The 21,236-nt window shown below is 39.4% G+C and overlaps 2 protein-coding genes across 2 annotated transcripts in view; both read left to right on the top strand.

Annotated features, from left to right (window-relative positions):
• The window catches only part of LOC142351143 (protein unc-50 homolog), a 440,200-nt gene that overhangs the window by 113,572 nt on the left and 305,392 nt on the right, over nt 1–21,236 (top strand). The gene's annotated exons all lie outside the window — the stretch shown is intronic.
• On the top strand, nt 4,068–7,453 carry LOC142350261 (uncharacterized). The gene has a single exon (XM_075402040.1). The coding sequence runs from the start codon at nt 4,115–4,117 to the stop codon at nt 7,358–7,360; it is 3,246 nt and encodes a 1,081-aa protein (XP_075258155.1). The 5' UTR covers nt 4,068–4,114; the 3' UTR covers nt 7,361–7,453.

Raw genomic sequence — 21,236 nt, 5'->3', positions numbered from 1 at the left:
GTGGTTGTTGATGTTGTTTTTGTAGTTATTGTTGTGTTGTTGTTCTTGTTGTTGTTGCTGTTGTTATTGTTGTTGTTGTTGTTGTTGATGTTGTAGTTATTGTTGTTGTTGTGTTGTTGTTGTTGTTGTTGTTGTTGTGTTGTTGTTGTTGTTGTTGTCGTTGTTGTTGTTTTCGTTGTTGTTGTTGTAGTTATTGTTGTTGTGTTGTCGTTGATGTTGATGTTGTTATTGTTGTTGTTGTTGCTGCTGTTGTTGTAGTTATTGTTGATGTGTTGTCGTTGATGTTTTTGTTGTTGTTGTTTTTGTTGTTGTAGTTATTGTTGTTGTGTTGTCGTTGGTGTTGTTGTTGTTGTTGTTGTTTTTGTTGTTGTTGTTGTTGTTGTTCTTATTGTTGTTGTGTTGTCGTTGTTGTTGTTGTTGTTGTTGTTGTTGTTGTTTTTGTTGTTATTTTTGTTGTTGTTGTGGTTATTGTTGTTGTCGTTGCTGTTGATGTAGTTATTGTTGTTCTGTTGTCGTTTTGTGGTTGTTGTTTTTTTGTTGTTATTGTTGTTGTTGTTGTGGTTATTGTTGTTGTTGTCGTTGTTGTTGTTGTTGTTGTTATTTCTGTTTTGTTGTTGTTGTTACGACTCGAAGTGGAGTATTGATATTCTACAGGTTTTTTAAAGCAGAAACCAAGTTTGTTCATGACTTGAATTTTGACTTCTTTCTATTCGATCTTTCACCTCCATTTTTGATTGTGGACTTCTGTTCTCGAACATTGGACTTTAACAATAGGTTAGATTTCAATATATTTTAATTGGTAACAGTATATAATTCTCGGTGAAAAAGTCAATTTGAGAAAATTTGATCCCATTTAACTGCCTTCCCCGCCCCCCAAAAAACTACACCCCCGTACCTACCCCCCCAACGTACCTCCCCCCAACCCCAACGTACCTACTCCCTCCCCCTCGTAACTACCTACCCACCCCCCCCACCTACCCACCCCTCCCCCCCAACTACCCCCCCCCCCCCCCCCCCATCTACCCCCCACATATCCCCCCGTCTACCCCCCCCCCCCCACTTACCTACCTACCCCCCGCAGTGACGTTCCTTACCCCCACCCCACCTACTTATACCCCCACCACCACTTACCTGCTCCCACCTACCAACCCTCCCCCCCCCCAACCCAAGAGCACCTACCCACACCCCTGAAAAGAAAAACTTTTAACGCTTTTTATGTTATATTGGTCTAATATTTTCGTTCTTTCTAGTGTTTTTTTCGATATTCTGATTTTGTCCAAGTTAGAGTAGAGATTATTTTGCTCAACAATTCGAGTCGTTTCCGGTATTCTACCGGCTATGTTTGTTGTTGTTGTTGTTATTGTTGTTGTTGTCGTTGTTGTTGCTGTTGTCGTTGTTGCTGTCGTTGTTTTTGTTGTTGTTGTTGTTGTTGTTGCTGTTGTTGTTGTTGCTGTTGTTGTTGTTGTTGTTGTTGTTGTTGTTTCTGTTGTTGTTGCTGTTGTTGTTGTGTAATTACAACCTATGCTGTAGGGCTTCTTTTAGTCCCCCAGTTGTTATTTTTAAAACAATACCTTTTTTATTTCGCAAATGTTGACATTCATAAATTAACTGCAGCATACAGATGTTTCCATTAGAAAAAACTCCACAAGATCAATAATTCTATTATTCAATACAACTGTCTCACTGATATCAATCGTCTTTTACGACGGTTAACGACTCGACAAGTATTAAACGTAAATTTTTCTCGCATTCTCCTTTTGCGTTTTCGGCTATTTAAAGATTTTATTCAATCTAATTTCTTTTTGGAACACTTTTTGCAAGGGTTCTAAATGATAAAATCGGTATTAGTCTGGGTTTTTTCATATTTTCCTTTATACCCCTAGCGAAGTGGCGGGGGATGCAATAGCAAGTAAACCTTTTATAACATTGGTACAGTTACGGGATGTTTCCCATTATATCCCCCATCCCCCAGCCTAGTGGTCAGATAACCTACAGCCGCCCCAAACATGGTAAATATACTGTAATGGGGACGGCAAAAACGCAATTACATTCAGCAAGCCACGGAAGATTAAACTGCGAGGTGACTCGGATCCAAAATTTGATTCAGTCCTAGGTATGAATGCTTATGATGAATGCTAAACATATATAAACACATGACTGATTGCATTGAATGCGTACGTTTCTACTGCACCTCTTATACAATACTTGCACGTGCGTTTTTATATACAAGTATTACTATTGATTTAAATCTTCATTTTTGCTTGAAAGCACAATGCTCAATACAATTATGCTAGTAAAATTAATTTTTTGCTTATTTGTACAGCCTTTTCTTTCTCTGGGACAACAACTTTCTTTTGACATATCACAAATTAGTTATGAATGGAATACAGGCAATAATGCTGACGATACAATTGTTCTAAGCTTAACAAATCGCGGCATTATTACTGAAGTTATCCAGGTTACCTGTGAAATACAGAAAACATACGTTGATAGCTCAGTATTCACTTATTCTGATGGTTCTAGTTCTAATACACTGAATTTTTCGCCAAATGATGATTCTCAAAATCTACTGGGTTTATCGTGGGGTCAAACGGGTTCAACAACCCCCGGTGGGTTTTCAACTATAAATTGCTCTTCTACGAACAACGATCAAGTTGCGGACGCAAGCTTAGAAGTTCAAATTTTATTCCCCCCGAAACTGTCCATTTATCCAGAATTATTATATTTACCCTATAATTCTATACAAAACGAAACATACAACATGAAAGTTGGTTTATCCGCCTTAGCTGAAGTAGATACAAGAGTTCGTTGTTTATCTGTTTCAAATTCTCTCGCTGCTAATTTTCTAAATATTGAATTTACGGATGTTTTGGTTATTCAAAGTTCTACTGATTATTTTGTAAGCGTGGAGTTGAAAATCAACAGTCCAGACCCTCAAAATCGCGAGGTTTCTGTTTCTTGCAACGCGTTGTCATCGAGCGGCGTTCAGTACATCGAAGCGACATCAACTTCAAACGAAGCTTCAATCAAAGTTCAAACTCTTGAAGGCGCCAATTTAATTCCAAATGTACAAACTATCCGAGATCGAAGCTTTGAAGTCTATTTAGAACTTTCAGAACGACATAATGTTGAATTGGAATATAAATGTTTCATTTTTTCAAACTTGGAAGCTACGACAATTGATAGCAGTAACAGCACAATTACATGGCTTGAACTATGTTTGTTGTTGTTGTTTTTGTTGTTGTTGTCGTTGTTGTTGTTGTTGTCGTTGTTGCTGTCGTTGTTTTTGTCGTTGTTGTTGTTGTTGTTGTTGTTGTTGTTGTTTCTGTTGTTGTTGCTGTTGTTGTTGTGTAATTACAACCTATGCTGTAGGGCTTCTTTTAGTCCCCCAGTCGTTATTTTTAAAACAATACCTTTTTTATTTCGCAAATTTTGACAATCATAAATTAACTGCAGCATACAGATGTTTCCATTAGAAAAAACTCCACGAGATCAATAATTCTATTATTCAATACAACTGTCTCACTGATATCAATCGTCTTTTACGACGGTTAACGACTCGACAAGTATTAAACGTAAATTTTTCTCGCATTCTCCTTTTGCGTTTTCGGCTATTTAAAGATTTTATTCAATCTAATTTCTTTTTGGAACACTTTTTGCAAGGGTTCTAAATGATAACATCGGTATTAGTCTGGGTTTTTTCATATTTTCTTTTATACCCCTAGCGAAGTGGCGGGGGATGCAATAGCAAGTAAACCTTTTATAACATTGGTACAATTACGGGATGTTTCCCATTATATCCCCCATCCCCCAGCCTAGTGGTCAGATAACCTACAGCCGCCCCAAACATGGTAAATATACTGTAATGGGGACGGCAAAAACGCAATTACATTCAGCAGGCCACAGAAGATTAAACTGCGAGGCGACACGGATCCAAAATTTGATTCAGTCTTAGGTATGAATGCTTATGATGAATGCTAAACATATATAAACACATGACTGATTGCATTGAATGCGTACATTTCTACTGCACCTCTTATACAATACTTGCACGTGCGTTTTTATATACAAGTATTACTATTGATTTAAATCTTTATTTTTGCTTGAAAACACAATGCTCAATACAATTATGCTAGTAAAATTAATTTTTTGCTTATTTGTTCAGCCTTTTCTTTCTCTGGGACAACAACTTTCTTTTGACATATCACAAATTAGTTATGAATGGAATATAGGCAATAATGCTGCCGATACAATTGTTCTAAGTTTAACAAATCGCGGAGTTATTACTGAAGTTATCCAGGTTACCTGTGAAATACAGAAAACATACGTTGATAGCTCAGTATTCACTTATTCTGATGGTTCTAGTTCTACTACACTGAATTTTTCGCCAAATGATGATTCTCAAAATCTACTGGGTTTATCGTGGGGTCAAACGGGTTCATCAACCCCCGGTGGGTTTTCAACTATAAAATGCTCTTCTACGAACAACGATCAAGTTGCGGACGCAAGCTTAGAAGTTCAAATTTTGTTCCCCCCGAAACTGTCAATTTATCCAGAATTATTATATTTACCCTATAATTCTATACAAAACGAAACTTACAACATGAAAGTTGGTTTATCAGCCTTAGCTGAAGTAGATACGAGAATTCGTTGTTTATCTGTTTCAAATACTCTCGCTGCTAATTTTCTAAATATTGAATTTACGGATGTTTTGGTTATTCAAAGTTCTACTGATTATTTTGTAAACGTGGAGTTGAAAATCAACAGTCTAGACCCTCAAAATCGCGAGGTTTCCGTTTCTTGCAACGCGTTGTCATCGAGCGGCGTTCAGTACATTGAAGCGACATCAACTTCAAACGAAGCTTCAATCAAAGTTCAAACTCTTGAAGGCGCCAATTTAATTCCAAGTGAACAAACTATCCGAGATCGAAGCTTTGAAGTCTATTTAGAACTTTCAGAACGACATAATGTTGAGTTGGAATATAAATGTTACATTTTTTCAAACTTAGAAGGTACGACGACTGATAGTAGTAACAACACAATTACATGGCTCGAGCTATTTAACAGTGAAACGTGTGCATCTTTCAGCGACTTTTCGCGAGACGCGAACGGTTGGTTTATCGAATCTGAACGAGTTTCAGCAAAAAGTTCACGACATGAATTAAAAATTTCAAAATCCGGATTTTCGAGCGAAAGAGAAGATCTTTCAGTGGTTTGCTGTGACCAAAACGATGTAAAAACAAATACTGTGAATGTCTATGTCAGATATTCTTTGATACAAATTGGGCAATCGAGTAATAGCGCCAGCACAAAAACGGAAATTTTGAACCCTAAATGGGTGAACCCAGCTAAGTGTCAATGTGATTTAACAGCTAATAAATGCGATATTAATTGTTGTTGCGATACCACCGATTGTTCGGATGCAACGATTGCGCTGTTTGACTGTATTCCTGGAATCGCGGGAGGCTTTGATGAAGATTTAACGGATCAAAAATGCAAGTTCTCGAAAGATGAAAACCCGTTTTTTTGCGTTGAAACAAAATCTCCGAACTGGATTGGATACTATTTTCCAGATAAACAGGATTTTGAGCTTATTGGCAGTCCAGACACTGATTATAATGGCATCACTTTTAACGAACCAAAGTTTGTGGTTGATAATAGGGTATTTTATACCCGAGGAAACCCGTTACAAGGTAAAATTGGTGATAACACTGAATTTTTACTGTTCCCTGGTGGGCTTTTATCCGGACTCTGTGCTAGGAAAAACTACATCCAGTTTTTAGTCGATTCGTCTGCCAGTTGCGCCGCTGAAGCAACTCAAAGCACGTGTCAAGATTTATCATCTCCTTTGAATGCCAGAAATTATTTATTGTCAACGGGAAGAACTTTTCCTCGACCTTTGGAAAACTATTTCATACTTGTAGGTGAAAATGTCGACGTTCAGGGAACCGAGACATACTATTGCGCACGTGATCAAGCTCAATTAGACGATTATCTAGCCGACCGAACTGTTCTGCCTCCAAAATGTTGGTTCAATGATCAGAACATTCTGCCACCCGAACCTGCATTTGATAGCTCAGATTCATCGTGCTCAAACGTTCTGCTAGAAGCACAGTATAAGTTTAACTGGTTAGGCGAGCACATTGTTTCATACGAAGCAACGTACGTTATGGGAACCATAACAGTTACGCAGGAGCCGAATTATCAAGTTCCGCTTATTTACGATTTCCTAGAAGTACCAGGGACGAGCACCGGACCAATAACTTTTACATCAAATAGCTCAACGAGTGTTTCAATTGAAGCAAATTACGACACTTTTGTCACAACCACCACAGTCAAAACAACGTATACACCATCAACTTTGCCTCAAAAGTTTTCGGTCAATTTTGTTTACCAAACTACGGAACAGATTGGGGAGTTTTCTGGGAATCCGGGTTACCTTTACAGGTATCCGTTAAGACAAGCATTGGGGAGTTTTGACGCTGAAAGCCAACTGGAAAGCTTAGAATTAACACCTGATGGGATAAAATTTCCATTACCAAACTCAAACGGTCTCTGCAATCAAGATAAGAAAACGCCAATTTTGTTCAACGTGAATTTTACGTCATCATGTTTCGTCGAATTGACTTTCGACGATTTTCAAAATTGTTCCGAAGTTTCGGAAAAGATCAGAGACTTATTGCCAGATCTGGACCGCAACGTTTACATTGCACGAAAGGGAAACTCTGACGTCACGAACTTAGAAGACTGGGTTAATTTCTTGGTGAATGAATCAACTTCGGGTAATTGGGGCCAATTTGCCGAAAACGTACAAGACGTGTTTGATACCGAAATTGTAGAGGTCGTAAACGAAGATGGCGAGACAATAAACGATCTTTATGCTAGCCGGACGGGCGTTTGTCCTAAAATGCCGAGCGGTTATTCGTTTGAGTTCTTAGTTACAGATTCTGGCATTCAAGATGGCGTTGTACAATTTGAAATCGTAGCCGCAAGAGTTCGTGAAAACTATTCAGACATCGAGCTGAACTGTTTTCAGATTGACCAACGTGAAAAATTATGTAGCCAAGGCTCAACTGTTACGCAATCTTTCCCCCTCAGCTTAGACGTCAAATTTTTTACCTTTCCAAACCCAGCAACACAGCCGAAAAAATCGCTCAGTGAAATTTTGAGAGATAAACGCGAGGATTGCACTACGAATGAAAATTGTTGGGGAAATATGTTCTACCCACTCAATAAACCCTCAAGCGAAAATCGGGAAAGATATTTGATTTTCCAGGAAAACACAATTTATACCATAACTTTAGCGCTAATATCAGTTTTTGTTTGGAAATTTACATCCCCTTGGACGGGGCAAAGATAAAAAAATTAAAATTTTCCTAAGAAGATTAGAATTTCTGTAAATTTCTAAAGTTTTGTACAGTAATTAGTAACTAATTTTAACTGTTGTTTTCAAGCACTTTTTTTGACGAGCTCTACTGTTAGAGGGTCTTAGTCAAAATGAGCGCCTCGGCCGATCATGAAAAGGCCATTTCCTGATCAACGCTAAAAATGGCTAAAAATGTAAAATTTGCGTTGAATGCGGCGAAATGATATGAAAATGGCAATTTTTAGCGTTGAATGCGGCAAACGCTGTAAAAATAGAATTCAACGCTGAGAATTGCAAATGGCCTTAGTCAAAATGAGCCTCTCGGCCGATCATCAAAGGGCCATTTTCTGATCAACACTAAAAATCGCTAAAAAAGTAAGATTTGCGTTGAATGCGGTGAAAAGATGTAAGAATCTGAGTTTTAAGCGTTGAGAGTGAATGCGGTGGAAAAAAGAATTCACCGCTAAGAACCACAAATGGTACAAAATTAACCGCTAAAATTCATTGAAAATTTTTTTATTTACATTTGAAAAAATTAAAATTTTCCTAAGAAGATTAGAATTTCTGTAAATTTCCAAAGTTTTGTACAGTAATTGAGAACTAAATTTACCTGTTGTCTTCAACCACTTGTTTTGACGATTTCTACTGTTAGAGGGTCTCAGTCAAAATGAGCGTCTCGGCCGATCATTGAAAGGCCATTTCCTGATCAATGCTAAAATTGGCTAAAAAATGTAAAATTTGCATTGAATGCGGCGAAATGATTTGAGAATTGCAGTTTTTAGCGTTGAATGCGGCAAACGCGGTGAGAATAAAATAATTCACCGCTGAGAATAGCAAATGGTTTTAGTCAAAATGAGCCTCTCGGCCGATCACCAAAGAGCCATTTTCTGATCAACACAAAAAATCGCTAAAAATGGAAGATTTGCGTTGAATGCGGTGAAAAGATGTAAGAGCTGCAATTTTTAGCGTTGAAGATGAATGCGGTGGAAGAAAAAATCACCGCTAAGAACCGCAAATTGTACAAAATTCACCGCTAAAAATCATTGAAAACTTTTTTGAGGTAAATTTCCGTACGATTCGCGGTTTTTAGCGGTGAAAGTTTTATTTTCACCGTCTCCCGTTAGTAGCGTTGAGTGATTTTTTTTGCCCCTCAAACGGTGAAAATATAAAATTCGCCGTTGAAAACCGCAAATCTTACAATTTCAACGCATTTGTCTTTTCATAACGTTTTGTTGACTCTGATCTACATTCACAAGAAATGTCATTGAGTTAAGTGACAGATGGCACAGAGCAATAATAAATTGTTGATCTGCAGGAGATGAGAGGTTCAAACCAATGTACAGGAAATTAGTTTCGTAAGAATTCCGGTGAATGCACTCAAAATAGAAATTTCACAGCTAAAAACCGCAAATCTTGCAAAACTTCACCGCTTTTACAACATTCATAGCAAACACATTCGGAAAAGCTAATTGTCAATTAATTTACTTAACAAAGAAAAAAATATATTCGACAAAATAGAATAAATAAGAAAAAAAATGAATATAAGCATACAAACACATTTTAAATGATTTCGTTACACCTGAGTTGGTTGAAAAATATGTTTCGCAAAACGTTGGATAATCCGGGAAGTTTATGAAGGACTCGAAAAGATATACATAACTTAAAACTGAGTATAAAGCAAGGACATCTTGACGAGAAAAGCATTGTTCTCATATGGCTCAAAAATTTTTCGCTGAGTCTTAATTAAGACATTTTTTAACAAGCCCGAAAACATTGATCCTTGGAGAACACAATAATGTCTGAGTTTTGTTGATTATTCCTTCTTGATCGTCTGGTTTTGGATGATTTTTGTCTGGTTGTACATCACCAAAATTTAGAACTCAGCATTGCCACAAACTGGAAGCTTTTGTGAAATTAAAATGTTCGTCAAAATAAATTTCATCAAATGATTTTCAAATGATTTAACAAAAATTGTTTTTTCACGGTGTGTTTTCTATACAATGTTCAAGGAGAGGCTTTTGTTTTGTATTACACAAATTTTATTTCCTGCTTTTTTCAAAGAACTGATCTAGAAGTCAAGGTAAGGAAACCAAGAGTTAGTGACGGTTAGAAAACGCAGGCAGTTTGTTTTTCTGAGCGTAAAGGAATCAAAGTTTCCTATAATTGTATCCCCAACCTACACAGTTTTTTCTTAATTCCTTTCAGAGGGTCACAAATTTTTTTTCTCAAGTCATCCACTGTTTGACTTTGCTTCTTTTTACAGCTCGAATGTTGGGCAAAAGTTTCACGATGAAAACTTTGTTTCAAAAATGCAACCGAAATGGTGCAAATATAATATTCCAAATGATGGTTGATTTCAAACGCTAAAAATCGTTTACTTTTGGGATACTCACAGAATAGATTTCAGTAGAAATTGTTTTGTCACGACTAAGGCCGAATATCATTAACATTTCTGGTGTATCCAACGTCGAAAAGGACCATTAATTTCGCAAAAAAAACAGACAAGCTGAAGTTTTGAAAATCTAAATCTATTCTATGAAACAGAGCAAGTTCGCAATTTACACTTACATTACAATCACGAACTGATTATACTGATTTTAAATCTACGCTGAAGGGTGAGAGGAATCGGAGCTTTCTCTGTAGAGAAATTTCTTGCGTTGTCAGGCTTTTTCACGACAGATGGATTGGCTGCAATCACAATAGTACGGAACTTACTTTGAACGAACAAATATTTAGTAGAAAATGACATCGATGGGTAAATATAATTTGAAGCCGTAGGCACTTAGCGTAAGAAACATTTCAAAAGCACTATTATTACGCTTAGGATCAACGCAAGGTCTGGTACATTTTTTGCTACAATAAGGATACTAGGAAACGTGATGCTACCTGCCTTCAGTGGTGAGTGTGCGCGCAATTTTACATTTTGAAACCTTGCATCCTCATGTTAGGGTTCTTTAGAGCTTGTTCGATATGAAACAAAATTCCCACTGATTTCTTACTCGTTCTTGACATTTTCTCATCTGCAAAAACAAATTAGTTAGTGAAAACATTAGACACCACGAAACTAACAATTGGACTATATAACTAGGATTTGATAATATAAAAAACAGTAAGGAAACGTAACAATTGGTTTTTTGGTTGAAACATATTTAATTGGTCTGATCAAAAGCAAGGAGGCACTTACAAGAAACATAGTGCAATTACAGTGCAGTAAATAATTTGAAGAAAAACATAAAAAGGTCATAACAAGACAACAAAAAACATATCAAGCCCACAAAAAGGTAATCTACCAAAAAATACATCAGCAGTAAAGAATGCCCTCAGGCAGCAACTTCAACGAACTAAAGAAAACAGGCAACTTAGCAAAAGATCTCCTGGAGCAACCAAACTGTAGCAGAGATCGAAGCTTCCCTAGAGAAGCTTTGATACTCGAAACTAAGAATAAGTATGCTGAAAAACTGATGAACTCTTGGAGCTCTAACTGACAACAATAATTCACTAGACTGCCCGAAGAGTCTTGCGAAATTGAAAGAAAATGCAAAACTGTTGAGAACATATGCAAGCTGTAGATAATATGCTTTGACCACTCCTGCACATCCATCATTCAATTATCTTATTACACAAAGGGAATTGTCTTCTCTTTAACCTCTGTGATACCTGAGTATGTATATTCATTTTATTTATTTGGTGCAGTAAAATTCATATTCAGTATATATATGTATATATATATATATATATATATATATATATATATATATATATATATATATATATATATATATATAGTTCACTTCCATTTGCCCTTCATTTCTTATTATTCTTCTTGTTCAAACTTCCGGTCACGAGTTGCTCTTTATTTCCTTTAACTTTTGTTTCCCGCCACGTGATCAAACATGTCTGAACATAAGTTCACGCTTTGTTGATAAGCACTTGAGTTATACCTTACTTTTATTCAATTCAATTTCAGTTGCTCTTCTTTCCTTCGGAACTCGCACAGCAAGTTTAGTGATAGAACTAAAATCTCATTTCGCGCCGCGAAGTCCAACTCGTAAAAAAACAATCTCGCGCACCGCGAAGGTCTGCATAAACATAATAAAGTAGGACATGGCGCAGTAAGCATACATGCAAATACCGCTCGGCTTTGACGCATTCCGGGACAAACCGACACCCGACCCACCACTGAGATGGGAGAAGTGGAGAGTCCAAAACAAACTGGCACTTCTTGCCAAAGAAAATATCATCCTCGACACTCTCTTCGTTTCGAAACCAGAGATGGTGAATCTTCCTTTGAGCCCATTTGTGAGGAGACAATTGTTAGTTTTTCCTCTCAATCTGAGAGGGAACAAAATGCTCGTAGTGTTCAACAGAAGATCAATTTGCAGAACTAATGTCAAAGGCTGATTGAGATCGGCATCATGTGCGGAGATCCTTGGCCACTCGCGGACCGGAAAACGGTCTCTCTATTCCATTTGAGTATTGGGGTGGAAGGAAGAGGGATCCTGAATTGCAAAAATCCACATATAATGATCGATACGTTGTCCATAGGTGATTTCTGGGAAGTTGTAGAGGCTACCTTCATACGATCTCAAAACATCAGTTTCGATCTTCATTTTTTTCTTATCACAAACAACTCCGAAGTGACACTGTCAAACATTTCTATAGGAAGTTCAAAGAACTAGTGGAAACTTGTGACTTCAGAAAAAGGAGGAAACCCTGATACGTGATGTGTTCATCACCAATCTGATTGATCCAGAGAATCAAAAAGAACTCCTTAAACAAAAGTTGAGCCGAGACAAGCGTTGGAGTTTTGCAATAAATATGGAACTCGGGATGCGAATTCAGCATCAAAGACAACACTATAATAAGACCCTCATGTAGTTCAATTTTCCCCTAGTTCTTTATCAAAGAACTGGTCACTCTCAAACAACTTCCACAATCAAGGCAATTGTCCACCACTCTTGATTCGGAGTGTGGCGGAAACTCGCTTCCAAACCATCGAGATAATTGCAACGCTGAGGACAAAACTTGTAATAAATGCGGTTTGCTAAATGACTTTGCTAAAATTTGTCGAAAGCAAGAATTCGAAGCCCCAAAACCTTAGGAAAAGAATTGTAAATAAGGTGGACGAAGACCCACACCCTGAAATTTCGGTAAACTTTCTTCAATTTTGAAAACTCCAGAAATCTGACTACATTAGCGGAGAGGACAAAATGAAACCACTCATTCAAAACGATATGGCAAAAATAGAACCTTTGAACATGCCGACCAAAATTGGCAATATCTCAACTACACTATTTGTGGATTCCAGGAGTGCAGGCAGCATTCTCAATCCGTCACTCGCGTCGCAAGTGGTCAAAGGCAGTCTACATGCGTTCGTGAAAACCCAGTCCACAGTGGTTCTGGTTTAGCGAAAACGCAAATCCGTAGCTCTGGACTTTTCCGAATGAAGCAATTCGTATCGAAGGTAAAGTACAAACTCCAGTATCGAGCAACGGCCGGACTACACGTTCGGCTACATTCACGCTCGTCGACGAACTAATCGGTCGGGATTTTTCGATCAATTAGGACTAGCAGTAACACAATCTTCTTCGTCTTCAAATGACGAGACCGTTACTCCTGAGGAAAATTTACGGGATGACAAATGGCTCCACGGCTACAGGAGTGATACTATACTGAGGTTGAAATGGGAATGACCCGAGCAACTCGAGATGCAAATGAACGGGAGCGGCAGAGCAGTGACATGGAATCCAGATGTCTTCGCTCTAGACCTTGCCGACCAATTCACCTCACAGAGAGAGCAGTTCAGGTCAAATTGGTCAGAAAAAATCATCGAACGAGACACTCTAAAAAGAATTTAGAGGGACTTTATGAATTTCTCGCGCCAGTTTCAAAAATTATTAAAGTGAGCTCCACTACATCGACAATAAACGAACCGGGCAAGACAATCTTGACGGTGACGAACAGCGAAATTGCCAAATTTGGCACATTACAGGAACGGCAGACACCATTGAAGGTCTGCGTGGGCCTCACAGAAATGAAAAATTGATCGACGAACACATTCAAAGCCACGTAATGCATTTCACTCGCAAGCTAAAAGGCGACAACAAAATGAAACACCGCAGACGATAGCCTGGTAGTGGAGTATCCTCTTCACGCTCAAACATCTCACGCGCGATGCGAGTGCGCATAACCGAAATTCCGAACATACCCGCTCTGCGAAACTAGCGCAACACTGAACAACGGACGCTCAAAGCGCACTCGTTTTGCTTCAACATTCGGTCTCTCATCGGTGGTCGAAACAGTACAGTAAACTGCGAATCAGCTACCCGAGGAGGACAACATCTCCTTGTTATTAAGGAAGTGTCACCACCTGACCCACGAGTTTGACCACTTGTCGACCAGCAGACTTCAACCCTTGATGAAGACATCCGATCAATGAAGTTGTAAGTAGCGAAAAATCAGGAGAGCTATGACTAAAACTCATAAACCATCATTTAAACTTTTTCAATTTTTGAACTCATATTTTGTTATTATTCAATTAACTGGCCACCAAGAACTAATTTGTAATTTTTGTTATTATTGTTCTATATGAATACAAAATTGTCCCATATGTATTTTTTTTTTCGCGCAACAAGTGGCATGCGATACCTGAGTATGTAAATTCATTTTATTTATTTGGTTCACTAAAATTCATATACTGTATATATATATAGTTCATTTCAATTTCCTCTTCTTTTTTTATTATTCTTCTTGTTCAAACTTCCGGTCACCAGATGCTCTTTATTTCATTTAACTTTTGTTTCCCGCCTCGTGATCAAACATGTCTAATCATACTTTCACGCTTTGTTGATAAGCACTTGCGTTATACTTTCATTTTATTCAATTCAATTTCTGTTGCTCTTCTTTCCTCACAAACTCGCACCGCAAGTTAAATGATAGAACTAAATTCTGATTTGCGCCGCGAAATCCAACTCGTAAAATAACAGGCACGCGCACCACGAAAGAATACCCAAAGATAGTAAAGTACGACAGCCTCTAAGAACAATAAAAGATCCTTACGTTGCAGAAACAGTTAGTTCAGAAGATATAATGGAAATCGTGGAAGATTTTCTGACATGTCGTCCACTCACAAATGCAACAAACTGTGCTGAACAAGGATGTTCAACTCACTTTCTTTAAAGTTGTGACAGAAGAGTGATCAAATCAGCCAAAGAGAGATCAAAGATATAATTAACAAAAATTTTCCAGTTTCTAGTTAAAAGCATCGGAGCTTCATCTCAAAGTCTGTTGTTTGCTAATGTGATCGATGGCTCAACTCCTTCGATGACACCTTACTTGGAAACAGCGGAAATTTAGAAGCTCAGAAATGTTTTTTTTTGCAAATCTTGGTGACGCATAAAGTAGAAAACTGCATCAGCAGTGACACCTCCAATGTTGACTACAACCAAAGGCAATAGATGCACCGAGAAGGAGATTTGGCAAACTTCAGTCTTTTATTCCATCACTTATTGGACATCTAAACTTTGGCCTATACCTCAAATTGATGAATTAGAAATCTTTGTGAGCATTGTAAATTTATCATTTCCAAAAAGGGAATCAAAGGGGATCAGTCAAAGCTTTTATAGTATCAACGATCTTCATTGGAGTAATTGACAATTTGATTTATATTTTTTCTGTTCTATATTAGTCTGGTATTTATCTACTTGGTCGCTAACAGAATCCTATAGAAAATTCAGGTCTGACAATATTCTCGTAAAAAAATCACAGCAGAAAAAGCTCTGATCCAATTATACCCTACATGAAGCACAAAGGGTGATAGCAGTCAAAAGGCAACAGAAAAAATCCTAATATCTCTGTTTGCTATTTCTAACGAACCTTTGCTGCTTCCTAAAAACAAATTGCTTCTGTCTAAAAGAATGGGTTCCAGGACAAAAAATTTTATCCGGGTATAAAATTGAAGAAATGAAAATTGTTAAAACTGAAACCTCATAAAGCCTGCAAAAGTGTTACCTTTGGTAGTAACCTTACCAAGTGATGAAAAAATGCACATCAAATTTCAGGCGCTTCTTTAGACTCCACGGAAATTAACAAAGCCTTTCCACGCTTCAAAGGCGACAAACTGTGCAGAACAATGATGTTCCTCTCAATTGTACAAAATTTTTGATGAGAAGTTAATGTCGTAATCTCAAAATTTTTCTAAATTTCAGTTGAATGCACCACAAAACCAGCTTTATGGCCGAAATTGCTTATGTGATCAATGGTTCAACGCTCGAAAAAGTCATGCTGTAAATCTTGATGATGTACAAAACAGAAGACTGCATCAGCAGCTACATCTCTAAAATTGACTACAACCAAAAGGCAATAGATGAACTGCGAAGGAGATTGACAAACCTGAGCACTTCGTTTCAGAGTTTCTTGGACAATTAGAGATTTGGCCTAGACTTTGAGCTGATGATTTACTAACGTTTGTCAGCATTGCTTATTTACTAAAGAGACTGCTTGAAGTTTTCATTCTCATAGTATTGAAGTGGATCATGTTAGAATTTCGATCAAACTATAGTCTTAAACTTAGTGAGAATTAGAAAGAAAGTTTGACTTACCAGATTAGAAAGACAAGCAATTTGATTTTGATCAAAGAAATTATATAAATGAATCGTCAAGAAATGGTGCTGAGAATCAATATTCGGTTCAAATTGGTGAATCTAGATAACTATTATTAGAGTTAGATTAACTGATGTAAAATCTTCCCAGCACGTATTAAATGATGATGATATCTCCGGAAGTGTGAATGAATTCTTAGAAAAGTGCAAATGCATTCCATTTATGGTTCCCTTTGCGACTGATTTGCAGAAGCAAACCATATTGGGTAACCCTTGCGACCCCCACTATAAATCACGGTGCTAAGATTAGTTTTGTATCATGACTTTTTCACACTGATAATGGGTATATATACAGCTGATTTTTGAGTCCTTTTTCATCCCCAAATTCAAATCACCATCTTGATCTAATAATCAGATCTCTCCTGTAAATCTCTAAATTCTACTGTAAAATATCATTTTGTTATTCTCTCATTTTTTGAGAAATTAATTCTTTTACTTAGTTAAAAACGCTTTTTATTCCGCTTGCGAAAGTCCATAACCCAACAGGTTATGGGCCCAGCAATTTTTTAAGTCATAAAATTAATTTCCAAAACAAAACTAATTTGTTGTTGACAGTCATAATCCTTTTCTGCTTAGTACCTTTTCTTTTCACAACTGTTTTGCCTGCTCAAACTTCAATGGATCAACAGACAGTGAAGCTGCTGACCTACACAGGAAAGGCACAGGACTTTCCAATCTGGAGCACAAGATTTGTGGCGATGATGCAGACGAAGGGACTCTACAAATCACTACTGGGGACAGAGGAGCAACCCAATGAGCCTGCGCCACTGGCCAATGGGGCAACCAATGATGAAAAGAAGAACCACAAGGTGCTGAAGGATGCATATGAGAAGGAAGTTGCAGACATCAAGGAGAAACGGAACAATGTGTGGTGCCATCTGGCACTGACTCTAGATGCAACAACCCTCATGCTGATGAGACATGACTGTGTGGGAAATGACGGCATTGGAGATGGAGCAAAGGCTTGGAAGCTTTTGCAAGAGAGATTTCAGAGTGTGGAGACGCCGACAGTGGTGACTTTAGTGGCACAGCTTGCTCGACTGCAGCTCGAGGATTCTGAGGATTTGGACAGCTTCTTCATCAGAGGACAGGAGTTGCTCACAAGGCTACAAGAAGCAGGGGAAGCAGTCTCAGAGACCCTCTTCAACGCCTTGGTCCTCAATGGTCTGCCAATGAGGTATGAAAGTTTTGTTATACAGGAAAGCTTCAACCCGGCAACGAACTTCACAGAGTTGAGGAAAAGGCTGCAGAACTTTCATGAGAGCACAGTGCAGAGACACAAGGGACAAAGTGGTTCAGTGGCACTGGCAGTGAAGCGTGACTTCAAGAAGGGACCCAAGAAAGGAAACTGTTTTGTGTGTGGGATCCCTGGACACTTTGCCAAGGACTGCAGGAAGAAGGAGACAGCACAATGCAGCAAGTGTGGTGAGAAGGGTCACCTAGACAGGGCATGCAAGAGACAAAGAGATGGAGGCAAACATGAGTCAGTGGCAATGGGTCCAACATTGGCTACACCAGACGAGGAATGCTGGGCAGCTCTTACCCAGTGGAAGACAGCAGGCATGCTAGTGGACAGTGGTTGTACAGATCACATAGTGACGAACATCGATGCGTTTCTGGACTTTGTGCCCATTCAATCAGTGGTCAGAAATCCCAACGGAGAGGCTTCCAGAGTGGTGGGCAGAGGCTGTGTGAGGATCAGCATACCCTCAAACAAAGGGGAATTCCAATGCGAACTCAAAAATGTTCTGTGTGTGCCGGACTATTCTTCAAACCTCCTATCAGTCTCAAGATGCACGGAGTGGGGACATAGCTTCCCTTTCAAGAGAGGAAACAGCTGCATGAAACTCCAGAAGGGAACTCGGGTAAAACTAACACAAGAAAATAATTTGTTTTACTTACCCTGCAGCGTTCTAGAATTCAAGATGAGTTCCAACAGCGTGAAACTTGACAGTGCAAGGAAGTGGCACAGACGATTGGGTCATTTGAATCAAGCGGATGTGGTCAGGAATGCACCAGAGACAGTGGGGGAACTCGATGATGTATGCAATGTGTGTGCATTGGCCAAGATCACAAAGACTCCAGTACCAAGAGTGGCAGAGACCCACGCAGAAGAGAAGCTGGAGAGGGTGTTCACAGACGTGATGGGACCTTTCAGAGTAGAGTCACTGTCAGGGTTCCGGTTCTGCATTGTGTTTGCAGACCAGTACACGAAGTTTGTGTTTGTGGACTTGCTTAAGGCAAAGAGTGAAGCACTGGCCAGCCTGAAGAAATTTGTTCTCAGTGTGGGGACGCCCAAGAAACTGAGGCAAGACAATGCGAAGGAGTTTCTCTCAGAGCAGTTCGAGACGTACTGCTTAGATGCAGGCATTCTACAGGAGACGACCATACCAGAGACGCCACAACAGAATGGGTTAGCTGAGAGGTGCAACAGGACACTGCTGGAGATGGCAAGATGTTTGCTCATTGACTCAGGACTTCCAAAGATGATGTGGGGAGCAGCAATTCTTCACGCAGCAAGGATCAGAAACTTGGTTGTGAGACGAGGAGAAGAAAAATGCCCAGCAAAGCTGATGAGAGGTATAAAAACTAAGCTTCCAATTAGTAAATTATCTATTTTTGGTTGCACAGTCTTCATGAGGAAGAGGGACAGAGAAGTCAGCAAACTTGAACCCAAGGCACTGGAAGGAAAGTTTGTGGGTTACACTGAAGGAGAAAACGGATACCTGGTGTACATACCCAACACACGCAAGGTGATGGCAGTTCGAGATGTGATCATCAAGGAGTCTGAAGTGGGCTCAATCCCTGACAACAAAGAAACGGCTGACCTACTAGATGATGGGTCGGAACTGGGAATCTGGCACCCAGATGATGGTCATCAAGACGATGACAACAGAGAACGACAGGACACATCTACTGCAATAAAGGAGGAGTGGCATGACGCAGGGAGCGTGAATACTCAAGAAACAACACTGAGACAAGAGGCCTCGGATGTTGGAGAAACAGCACTAGATGAAGGATCTACTGCAACAAGAGGGAGTCACAGAGACTCAGATTCACTGGAAGACAGTGACACAGAAGACTTCTCACAGTTAGTGACAGTTGGCTTCAATGAAGATGCACTGGAACACGCGGACAGAGCAGAGCCCAGACGAGGGACACGATTTTTTGGAGAAGTCAGGACCCATCTTGCTGTGACTGAGGGCGACTATGTGGAACCCAAAACAGTCTACGAAGCCAAGCAAGGTGACGATTGGGACCAGTGGCACCGGGCAATGAAGGACGAGGTCAAGGCACTCCAAGACAACGAGACTTGGAACCTAGTGAGACCACCCACAGACAGGGACGTCATACCGGGCAAATGGGTTTGCAAAGTGAAATTGGGACCCAGTGGTCAAGTGGACAAATACAAAGCGCGCTATTTGGCGAAAGGCTTCAAACAAGTGAAAGGACTGGACTACTTTGAGACTTTTGCGCCTACCTGTAAGCCAGAGACATTCAGGATTCTACTTCAGCTATCAGCGAAGCAGGGCCATGTGATGCACCAATTTGATGTCAAGACTGCTTTTCTGCACTCACCAATCGAGGAAGAAGTGTATCTGGAACAGCCACAGGAGTTTGTAAAACGCGGATCAGATGGGGAGAAGTTAGTATGTCGACTAAATAAATCAATTTATGGTTTGAAACAGGCTGCTAACAACTGGTACAAAGAGCTGGCAAACTTCCTACTGAGACAGGGGTTCACCAGAAGCAGGAACGATCACTGCTTGTTTGCAAGATCAGAGGCAGAGGATCACACCTTCATCTTGGTCTGGGTTGACGACATCATAGTAGCATCAAGAAGTATGACAGTGATCTCTGATGTCAAGAAGGCACTAGAAGCAACCTTTCACATGGAAGACAGAGGGAGACTACACTGGTTTCTGGGTCTAAGAATCAGACGAGATGAGGGCAAAGTCACAGTCGACCAAGAACGCTACATAGAAACAATGCTTGAGCGGTTTCAAATGGATCAATGCAAACCCTCAAGAACTCCAGCTGGTTTGAATTTGAAACTTCAGACAGCACAGAACGGAGACGAAGAAGTGGACCAGAGGATCTAAAGAAGCTTGGTTGGATCACTTCTGTATCTGGCCAAACAGACGAGGCCAGACATCATGTTCACAGTCAACATTCTGTCCAGACACATGAATACACCTACCAATCAACACTGGATGTGCGGAAAACGACTTCTGCGATATCTTCAAGGTTCAAAAGGTTTAAAACTTACTTACACAAAAGAGGCTAGTTATGATTTAGTGGGGGAAAGTGATGCAGACTGGTCTGGAGACGTGAACGACAGAAAATCAACAACGGGCTATTACTTCAAGCTCAACGGACGTGGCGCAGCACTCAGCTGGGGTGTCAAGAAGCAGGCCACAGTTGCCCTTTCTTCATCAGAAGCAGAATATCAGGGCATGGCAGCAGCAGTTCAGGAAGCACTCTACCTGAAACAACTTCTAGAGGATTTTGGCATCCAACAGAAACGTCCAATAGCAATTGGAGAAGACAACCAAAGTTGTATCAGACTCTGCCAAAACCCAGTCATGCACAAAAGGAGCAAGCACATCGAAACAAAGTTTCACTTCATCCGGGACAAAACGGAGGATGGGACTATTTCAATTCATTACGTTCCTACAGACAAAATGGCATCGGACATCTTCACAAAGTCCTTACCCGTTTCGAAAGCGGAAACATTCAGAGCAGTTTTGATGGGAACAGACTCTACGCAATCAGCTCAAGTCTGAGTGGGGGTGTTAGAATTTCGATCAAACTATAGTCTTAAACTTAGTGAGAATTAGAAAGAAAGTTTGACTTACCAGATTAGAAAGACAAGCAATTTGATTTTGATCAAAGAAATTATATAAATGAATCGTCAAGAAATGGTGCTGAGAATCAATATTCGGTTCAAATTGGTGAATCTAGATAACTATTATTAGAGTTAGATTAACTGATGTAAAATCTTCCCAGCACGTATTAAATGATGATGATATCTCCGGAAGTGTGAATGAATTCTTAGAAAAGTGCAAATGCATTCCATTTATGGTTCCCTTTGCGACTGATTTGCAGAAGCAAACCATATTGGGTAACCCTTGCGACCCCCACTATAAATCACGGTGCTAAGATTAGTTTTGTATCTTGACTTTTTCACACTGATAATGGGTATATAT

Source organism: Convolutriloba macropyga, chromosome 12 (assembly GCF_964194025.1).
Source record: "Convolutriloba macropyga chromosome 12, txConMacr16.3, whole genome shotgun sequence".
NCBI classification, from domain to species: Eukaryota; Metazoa; Xenacoelomorpha; order Acoela; family Convolutidae; genus Convolutriloba; species Convolutriloba macropyga.
Note: the sequence above shows the minus strand (reverse complement) of the source record. Positions and strands in the feature narration are given on the sequence as shown.

Bases quoted from the DNA above. Each gene is read 5' to 3' on its own strand.
- LOC142350261 (XM_075402040.1), top strand. From the start codon at position 4,115: ATGCTCAATACAATTATGCTAGTAAAATTAATTTTTTGCTTATTTGTT.